This window comes from Colletes latitarsis, chromosome 5, assembly GCF_051014445.1.
Source record: "Colletes latitarsis isolate SP2378_abdomen chromosome 5, iyColLati1, whole genome shotgun sequence".
Classification (NCBI taxonomy): Eukaryota; Metazoa; Arthropoda; class Insecta; order Hymenoptera; family Colletidae; genus Colletes; species Colletes latitarsis.
The window spans coordinates 31,036,110-31,060,978 of NC_135138.1; the positions used below are offsets into that span (position 1 = coordinate 31,036,110).

The 24,869-nt window shown below is 37.4% G+C and overlaps 3 protein-coding genes and 1 non-coding gene across 9 annotated transcripts in view; 3 read left to right on the forward strand and 1 right to left on the reverse strand.

Moving 5' to 3' along the window:
- Positions 1-3,330: 3,330 nt before the first annotated feature.
- Positions 3,331-4,954, forward strand: Hlh54f (basic helix-loop-helix domain-containing transcription factor HLH54F). The gene is made up of 2 exons (XM_076765120.1): positions 3,331-3,654; positions 4,663-4,954. Exons 1-2 carry the CDS (start codon positions 3,331-3,333, stop codon positions 4,858-4,860), a joined length of 522 nt encoding a protein of 173 aa, XP_076621235.1. The 3' UTR covers positions 4,861-4,954.
- A 1,060-nt stretch (positions 4,955-6,014) lies between these two features.
- La (La autoantigen-like) lies at positions 6,015-8,706 on the forward strand. 2 transcript variants are annotated; one of them, XM_076765754.1, is made up of 8 exons: positions 6,015-6,057; positions 6,417-6,635; positions 6,880-7,233; positions 7,330-7,472; positions 7,557-7,641; positions 7,716-7,967; positions 8,051-8,186; positions 8,389-8,706. In XM_076765754.1, the coding sequence occupies exons 2-8, from the start codon at positions 6,471-6,473 to the stop codon at positions 8,475-8,477; spliced, it is 1,224 nt and encodes a 407-aa protein (XP_076621869.1). In that variant the 5' UTR covers positions 6,015-6,057; positions 6,417-6,470; the 3' UTR covers positions 8,478-8,706. The 2 variants fall into 2 exon arrangements, with proteins under 2 accessions (XP_076621869.1, XP_076621868.1); XM_076765753.1 differs by lacking the exon at positions 6,015-6,057 and having other exon boundaries at positions 6,293-6,635.
- On the forward strand, positions 8,242-8,321 carry LOC143342277 (small nucleolar RNA U6-53/MBII-28). The gene has a single exon (XR_013079774.1). It is a non-coding gene; the product is annotated as a small nucleolar RNA U6-53/MBII-28 (small nucleolar RNA).
- Nlg-5 (neuroligin 5) overlaps positions 8,686-24,869 on the reverse strand; it is a 157,787-nt gene continuing 141,603 nt past the window's right edge. For 4 of the 5 annotated variants that reach the window (XM_076765750.1, XM_076765751.1, XM_076765749.1 and 1 more), the window contains 5 exons: positions 20,303-20,495; positions 18,635-19,079; positions 14,876-15,149; positions 14,397-14,543; positions 8,844-13,181 (listed from right to left, as the gene is read on the reverse strand). In XM_076765750.1, coding sequence (XP_076621865.1) covers positions 12,535-13,181; positions 14,397-14,543; positions 14,876-15,149; positions 18,635-19,079; positions 20,303-20,495 — 1,706 coding nt within the window. In that variant the 3' untranslated portion in view covers positions 8,844-12,534. Of the gene's footprint in view, positions 8,819-8,843; positions 13,182-14,396; positions 14,544-14,875; positions 15,150-18,634; positions 19,080-20,302; positions 20,496-24,869 lie in introns of those variants that run through there. The other variant, XR_013079735.1, reaches the window with a different exon arrangement.

Genomic DNA, 24,869 nt, shown 5'->3' on the forward strand with positions numbered 1-24,869 from the left:
CAAGAAAGATGCGTGTATACGATCTTTTTCCAATCGTTAGCGATAGGAATTCGCCTCAGGATTCGCGTACACGCAACGTGTCGCAATGCTAACGATTCACCTTGATTATTTGAACCGTGGCTTCCGCGCCGCGATAGAAGGATGTGGTGCTTTTTTTCATTCGTTTCTCAGTTTTTTTCTCCAAAGTGAGATAATCGATCACGCGTTCGAAGAACTAGCTCCGATCGACGCTGAAAAATATCGTGGCAACTTCTTAGTTTTGAAAAGTGTCACGATGTTAATTGTTTCTGGCAAAAGTACGATTTAAAAAAGAGGAACGAAAGTAAAACTTGGTACTCGTAATAATTTATAATTGTTATTTAGATGGAACATGGTTCCACGTTCGTAATCTTTGTCAGAGATCGTTCTGAGCAGCAAGTGGCGGTATCTTTTGAGTAGTTACGAAGAAAGCTTAATACCGACAGAGTATAAATTTAATTACTCCAACAAAATTAATTAATTGATGCCTAACTCTGGATCGCACAAGCTTTCATTCCGTTAAAAAAAACAAAAGAATTTCTGTAATTTTCTTTTCTCCTGCGTCCATTTCTATCCTCTGTTGGTAATGCTACAAGTGACACGAAAATGATAATGGAAAAGGTCTACTCGTATACCTCGTCTGTGGTCTGTGCCCATAAGGTTTACCTCGCATATGGCGTTTATGGGAAATATTCAGTGTCGCTTCTGTAAGCGATTATTTATATTAATTAATTATATATAGTTTAAACTATATTATTATATAGTTTCTATTAGTATATACTATTAAAATAAACATCGCTCATTACACAATTTAATTGTTTGTTTAACAGTGTGTCGTAATAAAATTTTTCCACGATATAAATTTCATTTTTTGTAATTTTTTAAGTATCATTTAAGAAAAGATATCGATTAGACTTGACTGTGATAAAATCTCTCAACTATGTAAAATTTTCTACGTGCATAATTTCGTTTTAAGTTTAAATGAATGAAAGAAGAGATGCCACTGTATGCAAATTCTCATTAGCAGCTACCTCGAGAAGGGTGCTTGGTCAATTACATGGAAAGGTGTCGAATTGCAAAGATACTTTCACGAATTTGTCGAGCAATAAGTCAGCTCCTACTCCAGGATGTTAAGCAGGATCAGCGGGGTCACCGCAAAACTCGTATTACAGGATCCATTTCGAATCCTCCTTTCAACGAAATGGATGACAGCCCGTTCACAAGGATTTTAACCGGATTAATAGATCAAATGGTCGTTTCCTTCCACGTAAACGTCTGAATGAAGAACGCAAAAGCGCGAGGGAAACAGAAGAAATGATCTAAAAAAAATTATTTCTTCCAACAGTATAAAATAAAATAATTGAAGCTCGTACGAATGCTATTCGTAATAAATGAAGTACTCGAAGCGATTGAAAGAGAAAAAAAACAGAAAATATACAGGATGTTCAGACAAACCTGGGAAAAATTTTAATGGGAGATTCTAGAGGCCAAAATAAGACGAAAATCAAGGATACTAATTTGTTGATTGAGGCTTCGTTAAAAAGTTATTAAAAAATTTCCTGCTATACAGTATATTTTCGGTAAAGAATTTTTTTCTCGAAAGTATCTAGGATTTCGGGGGTGTGTCTGTTCATCAAAAATTATTGTAATTGACCCCTACAAACGAAAATAATTTTTTCAGAACGATTTAAAAATTTTTTTTTTTCGCCGGAAAATTTAGGCACCTACCTACCCCCTGTCGATTTTTCTTAAAACTTCATTTTTGATATTTAGTAATTTTATTTGACGCCCTACAGAAAAGTTGTCTAATACTTTTTTGTAGGTACCTAGGAGCACTACTTCAGAAAAAAGTTTCATTGGAATATATTCATTATTGTAGGAGTTATGGCTGTTTGAAAATTGGACCATTTTTATGGGGTTTTTCTCATTTTGCGGGGTCAAGGACCAACTTTTCGAATATTTTTGCGATTTGTACATATTCTCCATCAAAATACGCGTAGTTTGCTTTTTTAAACATTAAAATCGTCCAATCCGTTCAGAAGTTATGACGTTTTAAAGATTCGCATGAAAATTCGGGCAGACATTTCTGGCCAGAAATTATATTTTCGGTAAGGAATTTTTTTCTCGAAACTGAGTAGGATTTCGACGGTATGTCTAATGACCAAAAATTATTGTAATTGACTCCTGCAACTAAAATTAATTTTTCCAGAAGAATTAGAAATATTTTAATTTTGTTGACTTTGACCACCTACTCGAATTTTTTTCTCGAAAGTGCGTAGGAATTCGAGGGTATGTGTATTGACCAAAAATGATTGTAATTGACCTCTGCAACCAAAAATAATTTTTTCAGAATGAATTGAAATTTTTTAATTTAATTTTTTAATAATTTTTTAACGAAGCCTCAATCAACAAATTGATATTCTTGATCTTTGTCTTATTTTGGCCTCTAGAATCTCCCATTAAAATTTTTCCCAAGGGTAGCCGAACACGCTGTATAAGGAACAAAAAAATAATTTCTATGACAAAATTGTTCAACGAATACGTTCAACACTATGTGAAATTATGGGTATTACAGATAACCTTGTGTCATAGTATTTTAAAATCCACTGCCCAAATCCAAAGGGTTAATCGTAGAAGGAACATTAGGAAAGGTCAACTCCGTACGAAAAAAGCGCTAATTGTGTACTGCGTGTTTCGTAGGAAAACATAAGCGGGAAGGATGGACCAGGTGGCTGCAGATGACGCAAAGCCAAAACGATTGGACGAGAAACTTTAGGAAAAGCAAAAGAGGAGGACGAGGCCGGACCGAAAACGAAGATACGGCGATCGGAAAGCTCCGCCCGATTTTCAGGGCGTCTCAAATACTCCCTCTTCTCTGGCAATGTTCTTTACCAATTCCCTCTGCTGTCCCGTCTCTCCTTGCAGCTTTCTTCCTCTTCGTCTTCGAGAATTTTGACGTACAATTAGTTCCGCGCGAGCCTCGCGACCTATCGTGACATTCCAACAATACCAGTCAAAGAAACGATCGATTTGGCGTAGAAAAGTATCAAGGTAAGGTCCTCCACCTTCGACCTTTGCAACCACGAGTTCTATCTATCCATCGTATGCTGTGTTTAAGTGCGGAGTGATCTCTTTTAACGCTTTAGCGACGGATGATGTACAACTAGCCTGATGGCTCTTTATTTTCACAAGTTTGATGGACGTTGGGAGAACGATTCTCAGGATTGTTTGCTAGAGCAAGCGTTAAAGCGTTAAGGTACTCTTTAGGGGCTTTGGTGATAATAACGTGGCATGGTTGAACAATTGCAGAACATGCCACGCAAGCGACGCGCCTCGACACCGACATTGGAAGCCGACGAGGAAGAGTTCGCCTCGGAAGAAAGGTACACCAAGGACGAGTTGGACAATCGTGCACCGAGGAACGCGGCTAATGCGAGGGAACGAGCTCGAATGAGAGTCCTCAGCAAAGCGTTTTGCAGATTGAAGACCACTTTGCCCTGGGTGCCAGCCGACACGAAGCTCAGCAAGTTGGATACCCTTCGTCTTGCCGCCACGTACATCGCTCATCTTCGAGCAGTTCTCAGGGACGATGGGGACGCACATTCGGAAACGACCAGGTCCTTGTCTCTGGCTTTGGTAAGCTCTAAAAGTTCACTACGCGAAACTCAACGTAGTTGCATTCAAAAACTACCTTAAAAGATATAACAATAGCGTTTGACAGTCATCGAAATACAATTTTCTTGACTTTGGTGTAAAAATTGATTGCTTATACTATTAGGTCGTTCCACATGTTCATACCGTTCGACATTCTCAAATTGACGAGAATAAAATTTGCAATTTAGTAGAAAATAAACAAAATTCGTCAGTTCAGGGATCCACAATGAATTTGGTTGCATAAATATTTTTATTAGCATGCAAACAATAAAAACGAACTTTCCCTGAACCACTTGATGACTAGAGATGAGAAATGGAGCGTATATAACAATCTCCAGGTTTATTAGTCCACGTTTTAAGGGAGAGTGTTGAACTACGTTTTGAACTACTGAAACCTCAGCACGAACATATGGGACGATTTAATATATCGATGGCTTACCACACACGTGTCCATTATACAAATACTAAAAATATTAAAATATCGAAATCGTAAGTTTGTACTTACAGTTCTGAAATATCCTTGTATGAAAAAGTAACGACGTTAAAGGATTTCCAAGTGACTAGGGTAAGATATTTTCGTCCTATGCTCTCCAGTTTTTTGTGCTATCGCAATTTTTGGTATCACGATTACGAGTTGGTAAAATAACAAAGGATCCAGGTGGATCCAGTCGGCGTCGTAACGGCGAGCGTCGTCTTCGCAGACGCCGCTTCGTTCTCTGTTTATGTCTCTCCAGGTGGACCAAATCACACTCAAAGCTTCCACCCACCCTTTCCACCATTAATTCTAAGTTAGATCCGTTATTTGAAGAGCGACGTCTTATTATTCTTCTTGCGTTGCAAGATGATTTTCGTTTCTGTTCCGAGTCTCTGCGATCTATGAAACAGAAAGAAAGAGAAATTAGTTGTAAAATACGTGAAATAATTCGTAAAATGTTGTAGAATCTAAATTCAGAGTTCTCAAAGAATTGTGTTTTATCACATTTGTTGCAGTCGTGGCCATTCGCTCTTCAAGGAAGCAACGCTTCGATGTTAATGAACAACAGTTGCAACGTGTCATCGTCGACGTCGCCGAATTCTAATCAGTACCGCGGTCAGCAGGGAACCCACGAGATCCAGAATTTCCATCACCCTGGACATCAGAACATGTCAATACGACACAATCACGAGCCACAGCTTTCCTATTTCTAGTACCTCTCGACTGAGGCGATTAGAAATTTTTCTTATCGACGAACGAACAACGTTCTATTCACGAAAGACTCTTATCGCTAACAACGATGCCAAATTAACAGCCATTGGATCCTATATTTATTTCGGAGTGCCTTATTGTTCCGCTATTTATTGATCTATCAATTAACGTTTTAAGAAATATTACTACGATATCGTTTTTTTATTGTAATCATTACTGTAACCAAAGCATGAGAACTAGTCCAATAAAGTATTTCTATAATTCTATGTTACTGATCTTTCTTTCCTTTTTCTAAGATAATTATTAACAAAATGACTAGATGTAGAAACGTACATAAAGCGATGGTCTATCAATGGCGAATTTCTATAAATAATCAAGAATTAGGGAATTAACGAGTAATGTAATTTGAAGTCTGGAAAAGTCAGATCAAACGAACGAATTCTACCAAATTCCAAAAATATTAATTTCGCGGAAGCGACGCAAAGAGAGCCGGAATATGGTTGAAAAAAATTTGTGTGGCTTCCGGAAAGGAAACAGAGGAAGTACCGTGGTAAGGAAAGAAGGATAAAGAACGCCAAGTTAAATAAACAGCGCGAAGGGCCTTTTGTGTAAACCCGAAACTAAAATAATATATCTCGTTCCATCTACAAATCGACCGAGGTTTGAGCGTATCGCTTAGGATCCACGTATGTCAATACAAACCATCTTTCGGGCTTTACGAATCATATGTTTTCTCACATTCTCTGACCAGTCTCCCAAATTTTTTTTTTTTAGTTTGCAAACTTCCATAACATCGGTGAAAGAACAACCGCATTTCCTGCTACGTGATTTTTCTTCTTATAAATAATAAACGAATTCAAGTCAATTGAAACAACAGAAACGATTATTAATCACGTTGAGATTTTTATCTACCTACAGGAGATGCTTATTATTCATTTCAGTATTTTGAACAAGATAGATAAGTTATGTCAATTATTTATGTTTATATTTAAGTATATTTTAAACGATGATATCGATGAAAACAATTTTTAATCATAGCTTATGCATCTGATTGGGAGTGTTCCTAATTTGTCGAATATACTAACCCAGACAATTCTATATGATTTAAATAGCGCGCTCCGGAAGTGGAAGACGTAAGTTATAACTATCTCTATTTCGCAAAACAAAATCTTAAAGGTTATCTAAATTTGTATAATTTGGTAAGTTAGTTGATAAAATCCATCAATTATTTAAAATCTAATTCAAAATTTAATGCAAATTATTTTCAATAGTTTCTCCTAGTTTATATATTCACGGTTCTGACCCATTTTTTGTCATATCTAATTTATTAATTAAATGGAAACTAGTAACAATAAATGGTTTACAATTTTTCCATTATACAATTGTAATAAATAATAAAATTATATTTTCTATGGTAGGGTCACAGAATTCGTTCCAACCATAGATATACATTTCCATGTACATCCGGTGATCCGCTTTCACAGAGAGCCAAAACACGTGTGTCTGGTGTTTTGAGTTTAATTGTTTTATCAAAACGTTTACAATTTACGTTTTACAGAAATTCAGACACACCAAATTTGTGAGCACACACATCTAGTAAAAAGACAGAAAAATGGAAAACGGGGATGAAGTTAAAACCGAAAATGCTAATAGTGACGCTACCGACGAGGTTAAAAGCGAGAAGCCGGTTTCTAACGTTGAAGAAAATTCTACGAAAGAAACAACACCAGAAGAGCCGTCCAGTCAGCTCTTAGAGAAAATAAAGAATCAAGTCGAGGTATTACTTTATAATATAATCCGTAACTCTAGCTATAAAGTTGATTGTTTGTACCAGATAACCAATGGGTGTACACAGTATTGCTATTATTTATCTTAGACATTAATATTGATGGAAGGATGAATGGAAAAGAAGATATTTCCATTGTTTTGTACAAGTAGAAGAGTGAATAGCTTATACATTTATATATATAGCACAAACACTAATATAATAATTACGTTACTGAGAATGTTGTTGTTTGTAGTTTTATTTTGGAGATGTAAATATGCAAAGAGACAAGTTCCTCATTGAACAAACAAAGTTGGATAAAGGATGGGTACCGATGTCCATTATGTTAAAATTTAAAATGTTGGCTTCTTTGAGTAAGGATGCTGACGTCATATTAAAAGCCTTGGAATCAAGTGAACTTATAGAAATATCAGAAGACAAAAAAAAGATTCGTCGTTCTTTGGACCATCCTTTGCCAGTGTACAGTAAAACATATAGGAAGGCGCAAGAAGCCAGAACAGCATATGTAAAAGGATTTCCTTTGCACGATACAACTATCGATAAGCTCAAAACTTTTTTTAATGATTTTGAACCCTACGAAAGTATTATTGTAAGTATCTTTATTTTATGCCTACAAATTTTTGGTATAGCCTAAAGAAGACTGGTGGAAAAGTATTTAGATTTTTACAGTTTCCTTGTTTGACAGTTCAGAAAGTATCATGATAAAGAAAAAAAATTGCACTTCAAGGGATCCATTTTCATACAGTTTAAGACTCTGGAAGACGCGAAAGCTTTTATGTCTAGAGGAACTGTAATGTATGAAAATATTGAATTAATTAAAAAGTGGTCGTAAGTTGATAATGCTATGTGTTACTTCGAAAAAAATTATTTAAATTATTTAAAAGTTATTTAATATTTCGTTTAAATTTTTAGTAACGATTATAGAATGGAAAAAATGAAGGAGAAACAAACTCGTAGACAAAAGAAATACGAAATGAAAGCAAAGAAAAATGAAACCGTTAGTATAAAAAAAAATAGTTTGACATATTTACAGTAGTACAGTACTCTATAAAAATATTGAATTTTCGTTAGATGAAAGGAAAAGAGGATGAAGAGAGTGGGGAAGACGACCATGAAAAGGACACTCCACTACCTAAAGGTTGTGTAATTCATTTTTCCAATGCATCTCAGAAGTGTTCAAGGGAGGATATCAAAGACCATCTAGGTAGATTAGAAGCCAGTATTGCATTTGTTGATTTTAAGATCGGCGATTCGGAAGGGTGGATTCGCCTTGAAGGGGAAAATTCTGCAAAGTCCGTAGTTGATAAAATGAAGGACGGCAAAGTGAGTAATTTAAATATGTGTACGTGTGTTTCTAAGGCTTAAACATTATTTTACCATATACATATGTTATTTTATGTCAACAGTTAACAATCTGCGACAACGAAGTTAATTTCCGTGTGCTTGAAGGCGAAGAAGAAGAGACGTACCTCGCGAAAGCGAAAGAAAAAATGGATATTTCGAGGCAAAAATTCACTAAAGGAAAACGTGCAAACAAAAAGGGTAAGCTGATAAAAGTGAAACGATTTTATATAATTTTTCTGTATTTTTAATACCGTTATAATGATGTTCTGCCATGCTAATACTGAGGGATTATCTGGATCTCGCTGAGTTGATCTCTTCTATATTCTGAATATCGTTTGATTAAAAATTTGCTTACTGTCAAGATATAACAGATATTTGATTCGTGAAATTTATTTTCTAGGCCGTAATGGACAACGGGCTCAACGAAAAAGACGCAACAGCGAGAATAACGATGCGCTTCCTAATAAAAAGGCGCACATCGACGAATGATTCGAGACGTGTATTTAATTTTTAAAAGCCAAAAAAATTCCATATTTACTCTTTTATGTATGTTAATCATATTTTTATTAAGCGATCACACATGTATAGAGTATATAAAATAGACGTTACACTGCTATTTGTTCAAAGTAGGTATCTATTTTAAGTGCATATTTTTTGTTATACTTGACTCGAGAGCAGTGTATTATTTATAAGATAAATAAGTACAATACTGTTCATATTTGCAAGCTGTATATTATTTTATTAAATCGTAATAAAACCCTGAAAATATTTTGCAATACCTGGCACTGAACACAGAAAATTAATGCGATGCTAACGAAGATCGTAGAAATCTGAAATCGAAATATATTTAGAAATCAGCATTTTATTGTTTTACAGTGAAATTTACAAAGTTGGGTAATCTAACCTGCTACTTAAATTTCACTGTTACGTGCTTGATATCCCATTCACACAATTAACTGACAGTCACAATGTGTTGACAATTCGAACCGTTTGTGGACAATATTCGACGAATTTATGTTACGGTGTATTGAAAGTGTCCGAAATCGACAGTACAATTACGCAACACCATGCATATTATGCTGCTACCTAAGTACAACGTTATGTCCTTAATGGTACCGATACGCTTCCATTACTTCGTGTGTCTCGGGGAATGCGTATAATTGATTAAATATATTAAAATATATTAAATAGGCGTTACTTTTTTTATATGGCGATTGAAACGACACGATGTGACGTGTTGGCTGAGGTTCGTAACGTTCTTTCTACAAAGGAAAGTTTCATAAATCTTTTAGTAGGACGTTATTAGGTTATGAAAAATTTGGTTTCTAATTGATCTCCTTGAATTAATGGTATAAATAACATGTTTCGTGCAAATATTGATTAATGCAATAAGGAGAAGAGCAAGGATCGATGTGATTTTATTAAAAGTCGTTAGTATAAAATTATATACCACACCATTTATGCTTTACAAATTAATAGAAAAAAGAAAGAAGTACGTATATTGGGTGAATATATTTAATTGAAAAAAGTAAACGAAAAATAAATGTCTATATCGGTTTTTGCTGCTCGATTTTTTTTTAACACTCGTCTCCAAGCATGACAACCGATCGAGCTTGAAAAATTTTACAAAGATGATTTATAATCGTGTAAACGTGAGTGTAATCTCGCCTTAGATTACTTGGTCGAAGAGGAAATGTAGGTATTAATTTAAGGAAGGTTATTTCCCGTTTTATGATTATATTTTGAGCACATATCGCGACCAGGACGATCGACATTTCCCACAAGTGCTATGCGAGTTTCGTAGTTCGGAATCGTGAAGTTCAAAAGTTAAATATTCGATATTTGCACATTATTTTCATTAATTTTAATCTTGAGCTTGCACAAAGCACTTGCGTAAATCCTTATGCAAACGCGAACTGGTCTTTTGGGTTCTTATCGATATCAGTGCGTAAATACACGTCTTTTCTTTTTTTAACTTTATTGGCGAACGATGACATCGAGATGGCGAGCAACGCAAAATCGATGGAGTATTTTAATATTCTTTCTTTCTCAGCCGACAAGTTGATCCTATGATAGGTGGTTTAAGAGGTTAATGGCATTTGTTGAGATGACTGTACACGTTGAGTTATTACTATTGTAACATGTAAAATACTTCACTTTAACGATTATTTATAAATAAATAAAATGTTATTTGAAATGGGTATCAAATTTCACGGGATATATAAATGGTCCAAACATAAGATAATATACTTTATTATTAAATATATCCGAAATTGAATAAGCTAACCTCAAAAGATCGAAAGATTTACATTTAACGATTATTTGTAAAGAAGTAAAATGTTACTTGAAATAGGTATCAAATTTCACGGGTATATATAAATGATCCAAACGTAAGATAATATACTTTATTATTAAATGTATCTGAAATCAAATAATCTAACCTCAAAAGATCGAAAGATTTACATTTAATGTCGTAAGGTTTCTTGTGATTGGAAGTATTCTACATGTTACCATCGCTTGACTATGTTCATTTCTTTAAATTTTTCTTGCGAATAAATGTTTACGCAGATGTTGCGTGAACTAGAATGCGTACATTAGTACACTTATGATACAAAATTTGTTTAATCGATTTTTTTGCGAACGAAACATTTAACGAAAGAAAGTTCTCATACAGGGTGTTTAGCTACCTCTGGGAAAAATTCTAATAGAAGATTCTAGAGACCAAAATAAAATGAAAATCAAACACACCAATTTGTTGATGGAGGCTTCGTCCAGAAGTTATTAACGTTTAGAGTTCCACTCGTACTGAAGTTTTTTCTCGAAACATTCTCGAAAGTGCGTAGGATTTTGAACATATATCTATTGACCGAAAATGGTTATAATTGATCCTCAGAACCGAAAATAATTTTTTTAGCACGATTTGAAATTTTTTAATTTTGTCGACAAATTTCACATTTTCTCGAATTTTTTTTTCGAAAGTGGGTAGGATTTCGCGTGTACGTCTGTTCACCAAAAATGATTGGAATTGACCCCTGCAGCTAAAAATAATTTTTCCAGAACGATTCGAAAAATTTTTTTTCGTCAAAAAATTTAGGCACCTACTCGAATTTTTTTCTCGAAAATGGGTAGGATTTCGGGGGTATGTGTATCTACCAAAAATGATTGTAATTGATCTCCGCAACCAAAAATAATTTTTTCGGAATGATTTGAAATTTTTTAATAACTTTTAACGAAGTCTCAGTCAAGAAATTGATATCCTTGATTTTTGTCTTATTTTGGTCTCTAAAATCCCCCATTACAATTTTTCCCAGGGGTGGCCGAGCACCCTGTACATGCAATCCCCATGAATTGAATGAATTCTTTAAACATACAACTGCTACGGTGGTTTTGGTTAATCTGTAAATTTTGTTTACCAGTTTTGAGCAAATCAGACGAGAGATCAAATTGCTCATCGTATCAGACCATTAATAAAGTAGATCCCGAGAATTGTTATCGTATAATTTTAGACGTTTTCATAGTAACACGGATATAATTCTCGACTGTCTGCTACAAATCGCGTAACGTAGATATTATCTAATTGATTATCTGTGCAAATTCGTGCACGACTTTTGGTAGTTAAAATAGAAAAGACACAAACGACCACGAAGTTTTGAGTGTAAACAGAATTAGGAATATTCCATGTGACTAATCGTCAGCTATACCAGAAATTACCCTAATTGTATGACCATCAATGCCTAAGTCCTGGATGTCAGCTACGAGAAGAACACTTGATAGAACACTGATTGTGTTGTGGCGATAGGCCCGACGAGGAATAGTTATAATACTCGCTCGTGAATCCTTATAGTGTTTTGCTTACCTACTGTCAGTCATTCGCCTCGATTAGAATTTAATTCCATCATCAATGCCGTTACACTGATATTCGTGACCAAAATACGTAAGTATTTCGTGAGGTTGCATGACAATAATTATTCTGCAAGACATGGTATCGACGATTATTAAGCAACATATCGATTTTCTTAAAGTCATTATCAAGCCACGGAGGAACACTTTCATTGTTCGGCGAGATGGCAGTTGTATTACACATCGTAGTTTCTTTTTTCATTTATCATTATATCAATTAGTTACTTAGTCTATATAAATGATTTAGATTAATTACCTTCTGATTTATTCTACAGATTCACTTCGACACAAACGTCACATTAAAACCCTTAGAAGAATAATCACACTCTCAATTCGGTTAAACGATTCATTATCGCAGCTCACTTTCTTGCTCTGTATGTATATCAACAAACTATTTCTTTATATTCGGTGACTCGGAAGTAACTGCAGTTCGAAAGAGCCATCCAAGTATTCGATCCTTGTTCGCGTCTCAATTTCGATCCAAACATCTTTGTTCGCGAGTTGAAAGCGTTAAATATCATGATCTAACCAAAGATCTCTATCCTTGCCAATTACTCCCTTAGAACTTGGACTCGGTAGTGCCCTCAAAGTCCACGAAAGTCACTCTTTTAGCTTTTGCGTTGCCCTCTTGGGGCAACCCCTAATGCTATACAGATATCTCCTGTATCTGCACGCGTTTCTTGATGGTGTTTGTGCCACCTGTGGTGCTGAGCGAACTGGTCGTTCTCGTGGGTGGCTTCGGAGGTATCGGATCCTTGTGGATGGCGTTGCTAGTCCCGTGGCCAAATTTTGGATCGTTTCTGGTCTGCTCGTTCTCGTCCAACGATTGACACTGATGCATCTGTTGGTGTTCCTGAATGGAAGGACTCCTTGCAAGGGTCGTGTAAGACGGTGGCGGTTCCTGCGACGGCCTCGGGTTCTCCGGTGCTTTTATGGAAGATCTAGTTGTCATTGGGAGGGATTCTTGTCCGTTGGGCGTACAGTCTATCGCTGCTCTCTTCTTGTCGCGGTCCCTTTGATAATAAATACCGGCGAATATCAACATGTTGAGCACCAGAAGGATGCAACCGACGCCCACGGTGATGGCCAGGGCGGTGGTTGTGCTGTAGTAGTGTCGGGAGGCTAGTCTTTGTAGCAGTTCGGCATCGTCCTCCGAATCGTCGAAAACGGAAGTGATGTCCTCTGCAATGGCGTCTTCACCCGTTGACGTGCTGCACGCTGTCGTCGACGACGCGCTTGTTTTTGTCGTCCCTACCAGCGGCAATGGTGTATACCACTCGTCACGAACCGGACCTAGAACCAAATATGGTTTCCTAAATTCGACGATTGTTACCTTAGCGATGAATCAAGATCCTGTCGACCAACGATGTTTCACGTGGAGACATTAAAGGCTTTAATTTTAATTTAACTCATAGGGTGATCGCCCAGCGTAGGGAAAAATTTTAATGGGAGGTTCTAGGGCCAAAATAAGACGAAAATCAAGAATACTAATTTGGTGATTGAGGCTCTGTTAAGAAGTTATAGAAACATTTCCGGCCACAAAGTATACTTTCGGTAAAGAATTTTTTTCTCGAAAGTATGTAGGATTTCGGGGGTATGTGTATTTACCAAAAACGATTGTAATGGACCCCCGTAACTAAAAATAATTTTTTTAGAACGATTTGAAATTTTTTAATTTTGTCGAAAAATTTTACACCTTCTCGAATTTTTTTCTCGAAAGTGAGTAGGATTTTTAGGGTATGTCTAATGACCAAAAATGATTGTAATTAGTCCCGGTAACTGAAAATAATTTTTTTTAAACGATTTAAAATTTTTTCTTTTCGTTGAAAAATTTAGGCACCTACCCTATGTCGATTTCTCTTAAAAATTCGTTTTTGATTTTTAATAATTTTGTTTGACGCCCTACAGAAAAGTTGTCTAATACTTTTTTGTAGGTATCCATAAGCTCTACTTCAGAAAAAAGTTTCATTAAAATATATTCACTATTGTAGGAGTTATGGTCGTTTGAAAATTGAACCAGTTTTATGGGGTTTTTCTCATTTTGCGAGGTCAAGGATCAACTTTTCGAATATTTTTACGATTTGTACATATTCTCCAGCAAAATACGCGTAGTTTGCTTTTTTAAACGTTAAAATCGTCCAATCCGTTCAGGAGTTATGACGTTTCAAAGATATGCATGAAATTTCAGGGAAACATATCAATGGTATGGTCAGACATATTTTCGGTAATGAATTTTTTTCTCGAAAGTGCGTAGGAATTCGAGGGTATGTGTATTGACCAAAAATGATTGTAATTGGCCCCTGCAACCAAAAATAATTTTTTCAGAACGATTTGAAATTTTTTAATTTTATTTTTTAATAACTTTCTAACGAAGCCTCAATCAAGAAATTGATATTCTTGATTTTCGTCTTATTTTGGCCTCTAGAATTCTCCAGTGAAATTTTTCCCAGGGGTGGCCGAACACCCTGTATATTTTTGATTTCTGTTTGGTATTGAAAATTATTTTACCCGCATAAAAGTGGTCGCCCCTTTCGCGAAAGTGATGATGTCGCATCGAGACGTCGTCGTCCCCCGGCCGATGGAGTTGCGGTATCAAGTTGAGCCAAACTGCCATCTTGTGACCGCGATAGTGGCTCTTCATTTTTGGCTTCATCGCTAAAAACAATTGGAAATATGCAAGTCAAACCCAAATTATGAATTATAAATGGTTCATTGTGCAATCGTATGTGAGGGCAGGGGCGGTTCTATCTTAAAACTAATGAAGTTTGGTCCCTTATATTCATTTCTTAATTTAACTACTGTTTAGAAACATTTTTAGGTTCGTGTAAAATAAGGTGATAAAAATAGACAGATCATGTAATACACATCTTTATTAAACGTTCAAGAGAAGGAAAGGATCCCTTAAATTAGTACGCTTCACGCTTCGATAAGTGTAGATCCGTCACTGACAATGAGTAATAGTTTGAGTCGTAAGACATTGAACGCACCAAACGTTAGGTACTGCTGTGTGCCAGTTTCATATTGTTCCCACGTGAGATCCTGGTATCGTGTTTTTTCCTTCGGTGTGCCGTAATCCATCGACTCGATTTTGTACGGCTCGTTCGGATTTCCGGTTTTCGCGAAATTGGTGAAATAGGTGAGTACTGCCTCCGCGACGCCTTGATCCTGACGAGAGTAATTCCGGGGGAAGAAAGGTCCGCCAGCAACCAACGGTAGTCCGAAAATATAGGGTATATCTTCGCCACGGATGCTGCCCAAACGCTGAAACAATATACCATTATGCCCGTTAGTGGAACGTTTTATCAATGATTTTTTTCCATACAAGATTTTAAGGTAACTACCAGAGTACTAGAGAAATTGTATAATTTTTTCGAAAGATAAGGAATTCAGGATGAACGCGTCCTGGTCTGATAACAATTTCCTTCGAAGGAAGCTTAGCTAGGAGAACAGCTACGTTAGCGATTCGACGGGCCAGCTGCTGGAACTTGGCAATTGTAATTGCAAAGCGGCGCGTATCGTGGAGACGTGCCCAATTTTGTTTGTGTTCCACGGTACGCTGGGGTCACGATGCAATTCCCGATAATTCGCAGCGCAAGCAACTGAATGTAGTTAACGGTCGTGTTGCCTTTTCATCTGTACACGCGCGGCATCTTCCTGGATATGCTACGGATTTGTGTACAGGTGCACACGGACTTTCACACCGGGCGACAGTCGAAGAATATTTGGTTAATGTTCAAGACTTCGTATAGTATATTCGTACTGAATATATTGAATATATTTGGGTTCCTCGTTTCACGTTTATTGTAGACGCGTCGTGAACACTCAGGTGTACGAAGATATTGGAATTGTGGGGCTATGGGTTGTATGATTAAATTGAACAACAATATTTAACTGTAGAATATTTAGTCTTTACTATAAGCGTGAAGATATATTTTAGAGATTCGTTCGGTGTGAAATCGAAGAAGAAATTCTAGGGACGAATTCTTATCTTTGTATAATAAACACCATGAGTTTGTAGAATCCATGGCCAAAACAGGAAAGAAAGGTTAGGAAATTCATCAGAACTAACGCGAATCACGGCACAATCGAAAGTTAATAAGTTTCGCCCGGGGTTGCAGTTAACAGCAATTTACTGCGTCTATTCACCATGGCGGTCAGTTGCGTACACACAAAGCGAAATTTAATTAAACCGAGAGCATGTCGCGCGCGAAAGGCGGCCTGTTTAATAAGTTTTCTTTGCAACTTCAGGCATTGCCATAATCAACGCGTTCTCGGGGAATTTAGAACCCCGATGGGGTGCAGAATCGGCCGTGAGTTAGGGTCGCGTTAAGAACTGGGAAATAGAGGGGGGGATAAAGAGCCGAAGAAAGAATGCGGAGGCTGGAAACAGCAACTTCCAACGAGGGAAAAGGATTACGGATGGTAATTGGAAATACGCGAGAGAAGAACAGAGATATTCATTTTCAATTAAATAAACAATTTATAATCCAGTTTCATCGCTCACTAGTCGTATGATCGATAGGAATTGTTAAAATTTCCTTGAATGCATAGTGTCAAAGTAAATGTGAAATTAAACATAGAAGGGAGCATAAATTGTAGTGGTTGGTATATTCGTTGGATAGGGGATGAAATGCCCTTTAAAATGAGCGTTTGTACGAGTCGATAGCTTTATTAGTTCCGGAGATATGACAATTTTTGTTTCAAGTCGAGCGTCAAAGTAAATGTCAAAATAAACATGGAAGATAGCATAAATTATGATAGTTGATATGGTCATCGGATAGGGGATGAAATACCCTTTAAAATGAGCGTTTGTACGAGTCGATAGCTTTATTAGTTCCGGAGATATAGCGATTTTAGTTTCGCGTCGATGCGGTGGCTAGTTCCGGAAATATAAGGGTCCGAAGTGTTTGTTTACTATGGCCTTGTCAAGGCCATTGACCGCGCGCGCACATTGAAAGTAGGTCAGTCGGCCAGATGGTCACGAGTCACGTACGAGAAAGAGAGGTCCAGCGCGACGCGTCAGACGAAGACAGCGATAGTCGAATTAAGAAAAATTACCTTTTACATAAATTACGATATCTCGAAAACGAAAAGTCCGATCGACAAAAACCAAAAAGCATTTTAAAAGGGAAGGTTTACCGCTTCTATTAGTATATCAATTATGGATAAAACACTAGTAGATTTGAAATTACACGCATCTAAAGTTTAACTATTTTCAATACGCGTTCTTAGGCTGTTCTAAGTGGAAACTGAAGATTCTCTCCTTTCATCTTTGTTATACATTTCCTCTTACAGCTAACTAGAGTTTGATACCAAATTTTGTCTGGTTTGTTACAGAAAACTATAAATCGTTCGCGTCAAATATCAAATTAAGACACACATTAAGAGATACAGTCGTTTTGTTCATTTAATTTAACGGCTTTACGTTTCTATCGTAAACGTTGTTTTATAGAACATAATGGGGGATAATGGGGGAAAGTACAATTGATGGCAATTATTGAAAGAGATTGATATTCATGTATAATAAATCGCGCCTAGCGAGATTATTGTGCGAGGAAAGATTGCTGCATTAAATAGATGTAAATTTATTGTCACATGCAATAAACAGGTCTAAATTTATTACATGGATAATTAAGCGGAGCTGTCCATTAAAATTCATAGGCAACGTTGTTCTCATGAAATAAAATTACACGTGTTAATTGAAGTTAATCGACAGTGTCGCTGAATGCAAATTAAATACTTCACATTATTTAAGCCTCCGTTTAGTACTCTACTACGACAAATTACTCTCCATAGCTGCCGATTATTTCTCTGTTTTTCGTTTATAAATTCACGTTATTATAATTTTCTCTCGAAGACAACAGTCGACACAATTTTCCAAATAAATATGGAAAGAATGCGACGACAGAATTCGATTTATGTAATATTATTATTATAAGTTTCTGGACGACTAATTCTAATCAAATTTCTGTATTTCAATTATAAAGTAATTCGAATGTGCCGAGAAACAGTTTACAAAGCATGATTCTCAGCTACTTTCCTCGAACTCGTTTTTATCGGCCATCAAAACTCACGAAACGATCGGCCAGTTATCTTCCCATCCCTGAAACGGCCATTAACGCGCGAAATCGACCAATCTTGGCCAAAAGTTCGCGGTAAATCACCAGGAAGCCAATCTCCCATTCAAAAACCACCTCGTTCGCGTCGTTTCAGCTGACAGGAAAAAGGAAGGGAGGGTAAAAAGACGACTTAATATAACAGGAAATTTCGAGAATCTAACGACGAACCAAGTTTAGTGGATAACGTCGCGTTTAATTTACACCCTCTTCGTCGGGGATCTTCGCGGTAATGCGTCGCCTACGAGACACGGGGGAGGCGTTTGATTAAATCAGTAGCTTCATTGTGGAATCATGGGTAGCAGTTAAACAAGGATACGGTTGCGTCATGACGAAAACTCGAAGCAAAGGAGGGAATCAATGGCGAGGAAACGAAAAATTAAAGTAGTGCTTTTTACTCTTATTTAACTTCTAAATACAACTTTCTTCCTCTGTGAATATTTCGTATCTTCCCTTAGAAAGGATCTATGGTTTATCCCAGTGTCTAAAATCGCTCTGTTTATAAATTCCATCGATTCCAGATAATCAAACCGTGTTTTGAAATCACAGATTTTATTCGTCGTCGACTATTCGAATAAAATTCTGTCAGTTTCTGACGACGAGAAGTCGAGAGTTAATTTTCTCACTGACCTGAGGATAGCCACTGTCCTTCGTCTGATGGCTGAAATGGTAGAAGTAGGTCTTGGCTCCCCTCCTGGCGTGATAAAAAGCGATTCTCATGAGCGGAGCCACCGTGTGGCCGTCGCTAAGCGCCTCCATCGTCGAGTCCCTTATGATGATAGGATGAAGGACAGGCTTATCCCAGTCCGTGTACTCGTTCCTCACGGCAGAAAAGATCTCGTTCAAGTGGTAAACGTACGCGTTCCTGATGAACGTTCGTAAAACACGATTTCTATGATCCTCTTCGAAACCGTACTCGATGTCGTTCGCGTTGAAATCGAGATTCGACTCCGTGGTGGAGACACCCAGGATCAACGGCACTTTGATGAACGTGTCACTGGCCCTTTCCATGTCCACGCCCGGATCTGGATTATTTTGGTCCACTGGCAGACCGGGTCCTATACGAGGCACGAACCTGGGACATAAAATTTCATTCGTCTTGGTGATCACAGGAATTAACAAGTTGATCAACGTTCGGGGTTCGTTTTAGTTCGTTTTGGCGGGGAACTGTATTCCAGGGTGATTTAATCGAGCGCTCGTCGCCGGTAGTTATTTTGATGAGTTTAATTTTGTCCCGTTCTCGCGATGAGATTTTTATTTCCCGCCGATTTTTTTACAGTACATCTATCAGTATGTTGAATACAGCTCTTATCTGTATTCGTTATACAGGATATTCGGCCACCCCAGGGAAAAATTTTAATGGCAGATTCTAGAGGCCAAAATAAGACGAAAATCAAGAATATCAATTTCTTGACTGAGGCTTCGTTAGAAAGTTATTAAAAAATAAAATTAAAAAATTTCAATTCATTCTGGAAAAATTATTTTTGGTTGCAGAGGTCAATTACAATCATTTTTGGTCAATACATATACCCTCGAATTCCTACGCACTTTCGAGAAAAAAATTCATTACCGAAAATATAGTGTCTGACCATAGCATTGATATGTTTCACTGAAATTTCATGCATATGTTTAAAACATCATAACTCCTGAACGGATTGGATGATTTTAACGTTTAAAAAAGCAAACTACGCGTATTTTGCTGGAGAATATGTATAAATTCCAAAAATATTCGAAAAATTGTTCCTTAACCCTGTAAAGTGAGAAAAACCCCATAAAACTGGTTCAATTTTCAAACAGCCATAACTTCTACAATAGTGAATATATTTTAATAAAACTTTTTTCTGAAGTAGACCTTATGGGTAACTACAAAAAAGTATTAGACAATTTTTCTGTGGAGCGTTAATCAAAATTATTAAAAATCAAAAACGAATTTTTAAGGGAAATCGACAGGGGGTAGGTGCCTAAATTTTTCGGCGAAAAAAAAAATTTCAAATCGTTCTGGAAAAATTATTTTTAGCTGTTGGGGTCAATTACAATCATTTTTGGTCAATAGACATACCCCCGAAATCCTGCGCATTTTCTAGAAAAAAATTCAGTACGGAACTTTAAATGTTAATAACTTTTTAATGAAGCCTCCATCAATAAATTGTTATTCTTGATTTTCGTCCTATTTCGGCCTCTAGAATCTCCCATTACAATTTTTATCAGGGGTGACCGAACATCCTGTATATTAAGAATGATTTGATTCTGTTTTACATCCCACGTTATCGTTGCTTTCGCCATAAGTCGTTATGTTACCTGATTTCCGGTAGTTTGACTGTCATGAGCTCGCGAAGAGAAACACCGCGCAGACAGTCAGCGATATCTTCGTCGTTTGCCGTGGAGCATCCTATTTGATCCGCCACTTTTGTGCGAAGATCGTTTGGATCGTGAACGGTGGCCCACGGACTTAACCCCGAACCACTTGACAATACTACGCGATGAAATAGACCTGGAACACGCGTTTATTTGCTGAAGCAGACATATTCGCGTAAATGTTACTACAAATTGTAACTGTGAAATATTTACGTAGCATCAGAATTGGAATTTTTGAGTTAATCCCCATAAATCTATCTATGGCTTCCTTGTCTGTCACTAGTCTGTCAGTAATGTTAAATTATTGATGGTCGAGTTAAACAAAACGAGTATGAAAATCAGGAAATTCGTCGATCGTATTAAGTTATCAATTATTAGTAATGGAGGATTTACATTGTAAACATACTGTCTCGAGAGCGGTTCGCGAGTTACAACAGAACCAACATTTAATTCCAAAGTACACGAACTTCAACGATCGATCTGGCGCGCCTTAATTAATTAGCAACCCTCGATAACCTATCGGCGGGATCCCATTTCCGGTCTCTCTCATCATAAAACGGCCGTTGACTTCGTTTCTCGATTACGATTGGCCCAGAACAGAAGGGGGAAGAGGAAGGGACAAATTATCGCGAATCGCCGGTTTCGTTCGAATGGAACAAAAATACGAAAAACGTTGTAAAACTGGGGAATCGAAGGAACGAGGATTACGAAAGAAAATGAAAGGAGTCGAGGACGCGCGGGAGGAACTGTATACTTTTCGTTAGCGGGATCGGGAAAGATTAAATGCAAACAGAAAACCGTGGCATGTAACGATAACAAGGAAGCTTTCATGATATTTGCGGATGACAACGGGAATTGAAAAGCTTCGATTTAGTTCGAACAAAATGAAATGAAAAAGTTAGAGTCCGGATAGCGTTTATGCACCGAAAGAAATGCAAACGACATATGTATCGATGATTGTTAAAAACCAAGTATGCACATTTAGAGTAAAGTTATTGGATATATTTGTACAGATTTTTAAAATGCACGTTCTAAGAAAAATTGACATAAAAAAGAAAGATATTTAATAAACTTGAAAACACAACTTTCTATACGTATAATGCAAAAATTAGAAGTACGTTGCCTCGTAAAAGACTCGTTTAGCGTTAAATTCAAAGGAAAAAAAAGGATGGAATTTTCTTTGTCGAAGAAGATTTGTGGATAGGTAAAGTTCAAGAAACGTTGTCCTAACAAACACATTCTGGGCGAGAATTACCTTAGAACGGGCCATGGGGGATCAAGTTTATGAGAAAGCTTTCTAATTTCGCAGGTTCTTCGTGGCTTCCCTCGCGGTGGATCGAAAGTAAATCAAAGTTCGAAAGGACGGTAGCCCGATATCGGAGCTAGGATCCAATTTATTGCCTTTATTCCGAATATTACACCGTTGTCTAGACCAGTTTGAGATCGCCTCGTATCTCTCGGCGGCTGCAACGAGCTCCCGGAGCTTCTTATCGTTTCGTCAGCGCGATTAAACGTCGCATCCTGCATGCAAATTGCTTCATTCGTCCCATGAAAATTTTACAGCAGGCCATTGGGAACGTCGCGCGTGGAACGTCGAGTCGTCATTACGCCTTAGAAATGTAGATTCGCCAAGTTTCGGTCGCGGTAACATCACGCGTGAAATATAAATTACGGTCTCGGCTCGATCACGTCTCGCGACGCTATGAATCTTCGAGACACGACGATTCTTGAGTCGATTTTAAACTACGGTCGATCATATTGTGCGTTACGACTCGAGGACTTTGTTAAATTGCAAATTTATCGTTACGGGCATTTTGAGCAAAATGTATAATGAGCAAAATAGACCTAGTTCCTTTCGATAAAAAATCAGATTATCCGATAAATTGTTCCTTTTATTAATTCAAAGGAACTTGAAGAGAGTTACGGTACAGGATAAAAATATGACATTTCGAATACGTACTTCTTTTCGTGAAAAATTCGTTTCCACGTCGACAGGTTTCATATTCTGTCATTATTCATCATGTTTCGAAAAAAAGGAATACCTTTCCGTCAGAATATTCGTAAAATATGTTTCTCGTCGGTTAGAAGCACGGTTCCAGTTTTCAGGCCAATTAATTCCACTTTTTAAGCGTACCGTCTCGTTAAAGAAATTTTATTTGCTTTCCAAAGTATCCGGGCGCTATCACAGTATACTGTTTAAAATAATAATTCTCAGTTTTGTACGCAATATTGTCCTTGTACCTTATTTTCATTTACACACAGTTTTAACCATTGTAAATTTCTAATATATTTATGAATATTTACGAAATACTTGTACCGTAGATATTTTTTGTACATTATTTTTTACAAGTTTCTTTGAACCTTTTATCGAACCTGACGATTATAAAAAACTTTGATTTTGTAAGTTTGACTTCAAATCAATACGACTTCTGATACAATACTATTATTGTATAAACACCCTGTACAAGTTCCCACCAGAATTTTTGTCATTTGTTTATTTCCAATCTTGATATATTCTAGTAACGGAGAAACGTCGTTTCTTTAGTTGCAGCAGGGCTACGATAAAGAAGATCGAAAGCAGAGAGTTACTTGGGATTTGTTCTGCTGCTTGGCTATTTTCCTGAGCTTCCGGCCGGACCGGAAACGCAGCAAACAGTTTACATCTTGAGAGGTTCTGTTCGCCCCGCGGCTAAACGCGGTGTCTCCGTTTCTAGAGTGGGCGCAGGAAGCGACGGGCGAAACAGCTTCTCTTCATCGTCCGAGGCTGCGGCTTTTATCCGCTCGCTCTTCGCCTCTTTTTAATCCTGATACCACGAACGCCGGACGACTAACTTCCGGCGAACGAGAGAGAGAACGAGGGCTTTTCGATCCGTCCGTGGAAGCGCCGCTAGAATGCACTCGAGTGGGGTCGAAGAGCACGGAGGAAGTTGATGCCCCGACCGGACAACTTTTACTCCGGTTCCCTCCTCTTTTTGCAACCTCAACGACTGGCATACGTCTGTTCAGCTACGAATTCCAGCGACGGACCAGCGAATTCGTCGGAACTTTGGCTAAATTACCTCGTTGGTTCATATCGAAAGACTATGTTTCGCCTTCCGGTTCTTTTGTCCTTTTTCTCTTCTCCTACGTTTATTTACCACTCACCCCCTCTCAAGATTGCTATACTCACGGTAGGAAATATACGGTTTTCCGAAACGTCTGATGCAGCCATTTCTTTTTTATCGGTAGCAAATTATTTGCTGAATTCTTTGAACCTTTGATAATAATCTGACCGAGACCACCTTTTTAACCCATTGACGTACGATTTAATGGGCACGAAAAAAATAGATTTGTTGTGCGAGTACCTCGTGAATTTAAAAGTATGTTGATTTTAATTTATAAGACTCGACGATGAGTGAGTGGCCTTGATAATTGTGAAACTTGACATCAAAAACTTGTGACGAGTCAGACACGTCATTGTATGGCAAGGGGTTAATATGAATATCTCGAATCTCCCTCTTGATATTGGCGAAATACGACAACAGTCATCCTATAATTTTTGAATCGTGTAACTTCATTACGTCCAGAGTTATATTTAACTGTACCATTTTCATCATTTGTATTGAAATTTATTACGTAAAGACGACTGAATGGACCTATAGAGTTTTGTTTACGTCAATTTGCATGTTTACATGATCATGGTGGCAGAATATTAATCAGAAATTCGACAGTCTTCGCTTCGTTAGAGCGGAGCGATAACAAAGATACATCGAGCAGTGGTGAGTAACATATGCATGCGTTAAATTGGCCCCAATTATGCATTGATTACCCGCTAACTCTGCTTTGGTTCACGGGCCGTTGCTCGTCTTCGGAGCGGAATAATGCTCCTATATGTTGCAACGAGCCCGAGTAATAATATTATAACGTCACAGAATATTTACATAGCAGCCACCGTGGCGTTTCGCGTTTATTTTTACTCGATAATGCCGGTTTCTCCGTATTGACGTTGCCTGTTTCGCTTGAAACTTGGTTCCCATACGGGTGGATTTTAATGCCAATAAAAAAATACATTTTCGTTTCTCCAGGAACAAAACGAACCCACGCAATTTGTCACCATCGCGCGAGATCGATACACGCAATTTTTCCTCTTTCGTTCCCTTCTTTTTTTTACGTGATGTTCCACTATCTCGATTGTCGGCTCTCGATGGTTTCCCGGGGCTAATCTCTCGCCGATTAATCTATCGAGCGTCGCGCGTGCTGGATCCTCTAATCGTAACCGACAGAGATATTTCTGCTCTATTCCAAATCGATTTTCATTCGGGTCCGCTTGTTATTGCACGGTCCTTCGTCATCGGCTGAATCAAATACCAGATTCAAGTTTAATCGACCCTCTTAGGCGCGCGATTCGTCAAATTTATCTAATTCCAAGGATCTAACCTTTGCATTTTGGATTGGCAATCGTAATAAACCAACAATTTTATTCCCTTATGGAAGCAATTGCTAAGAAAATGTTTGCAGACGAAATACTAAG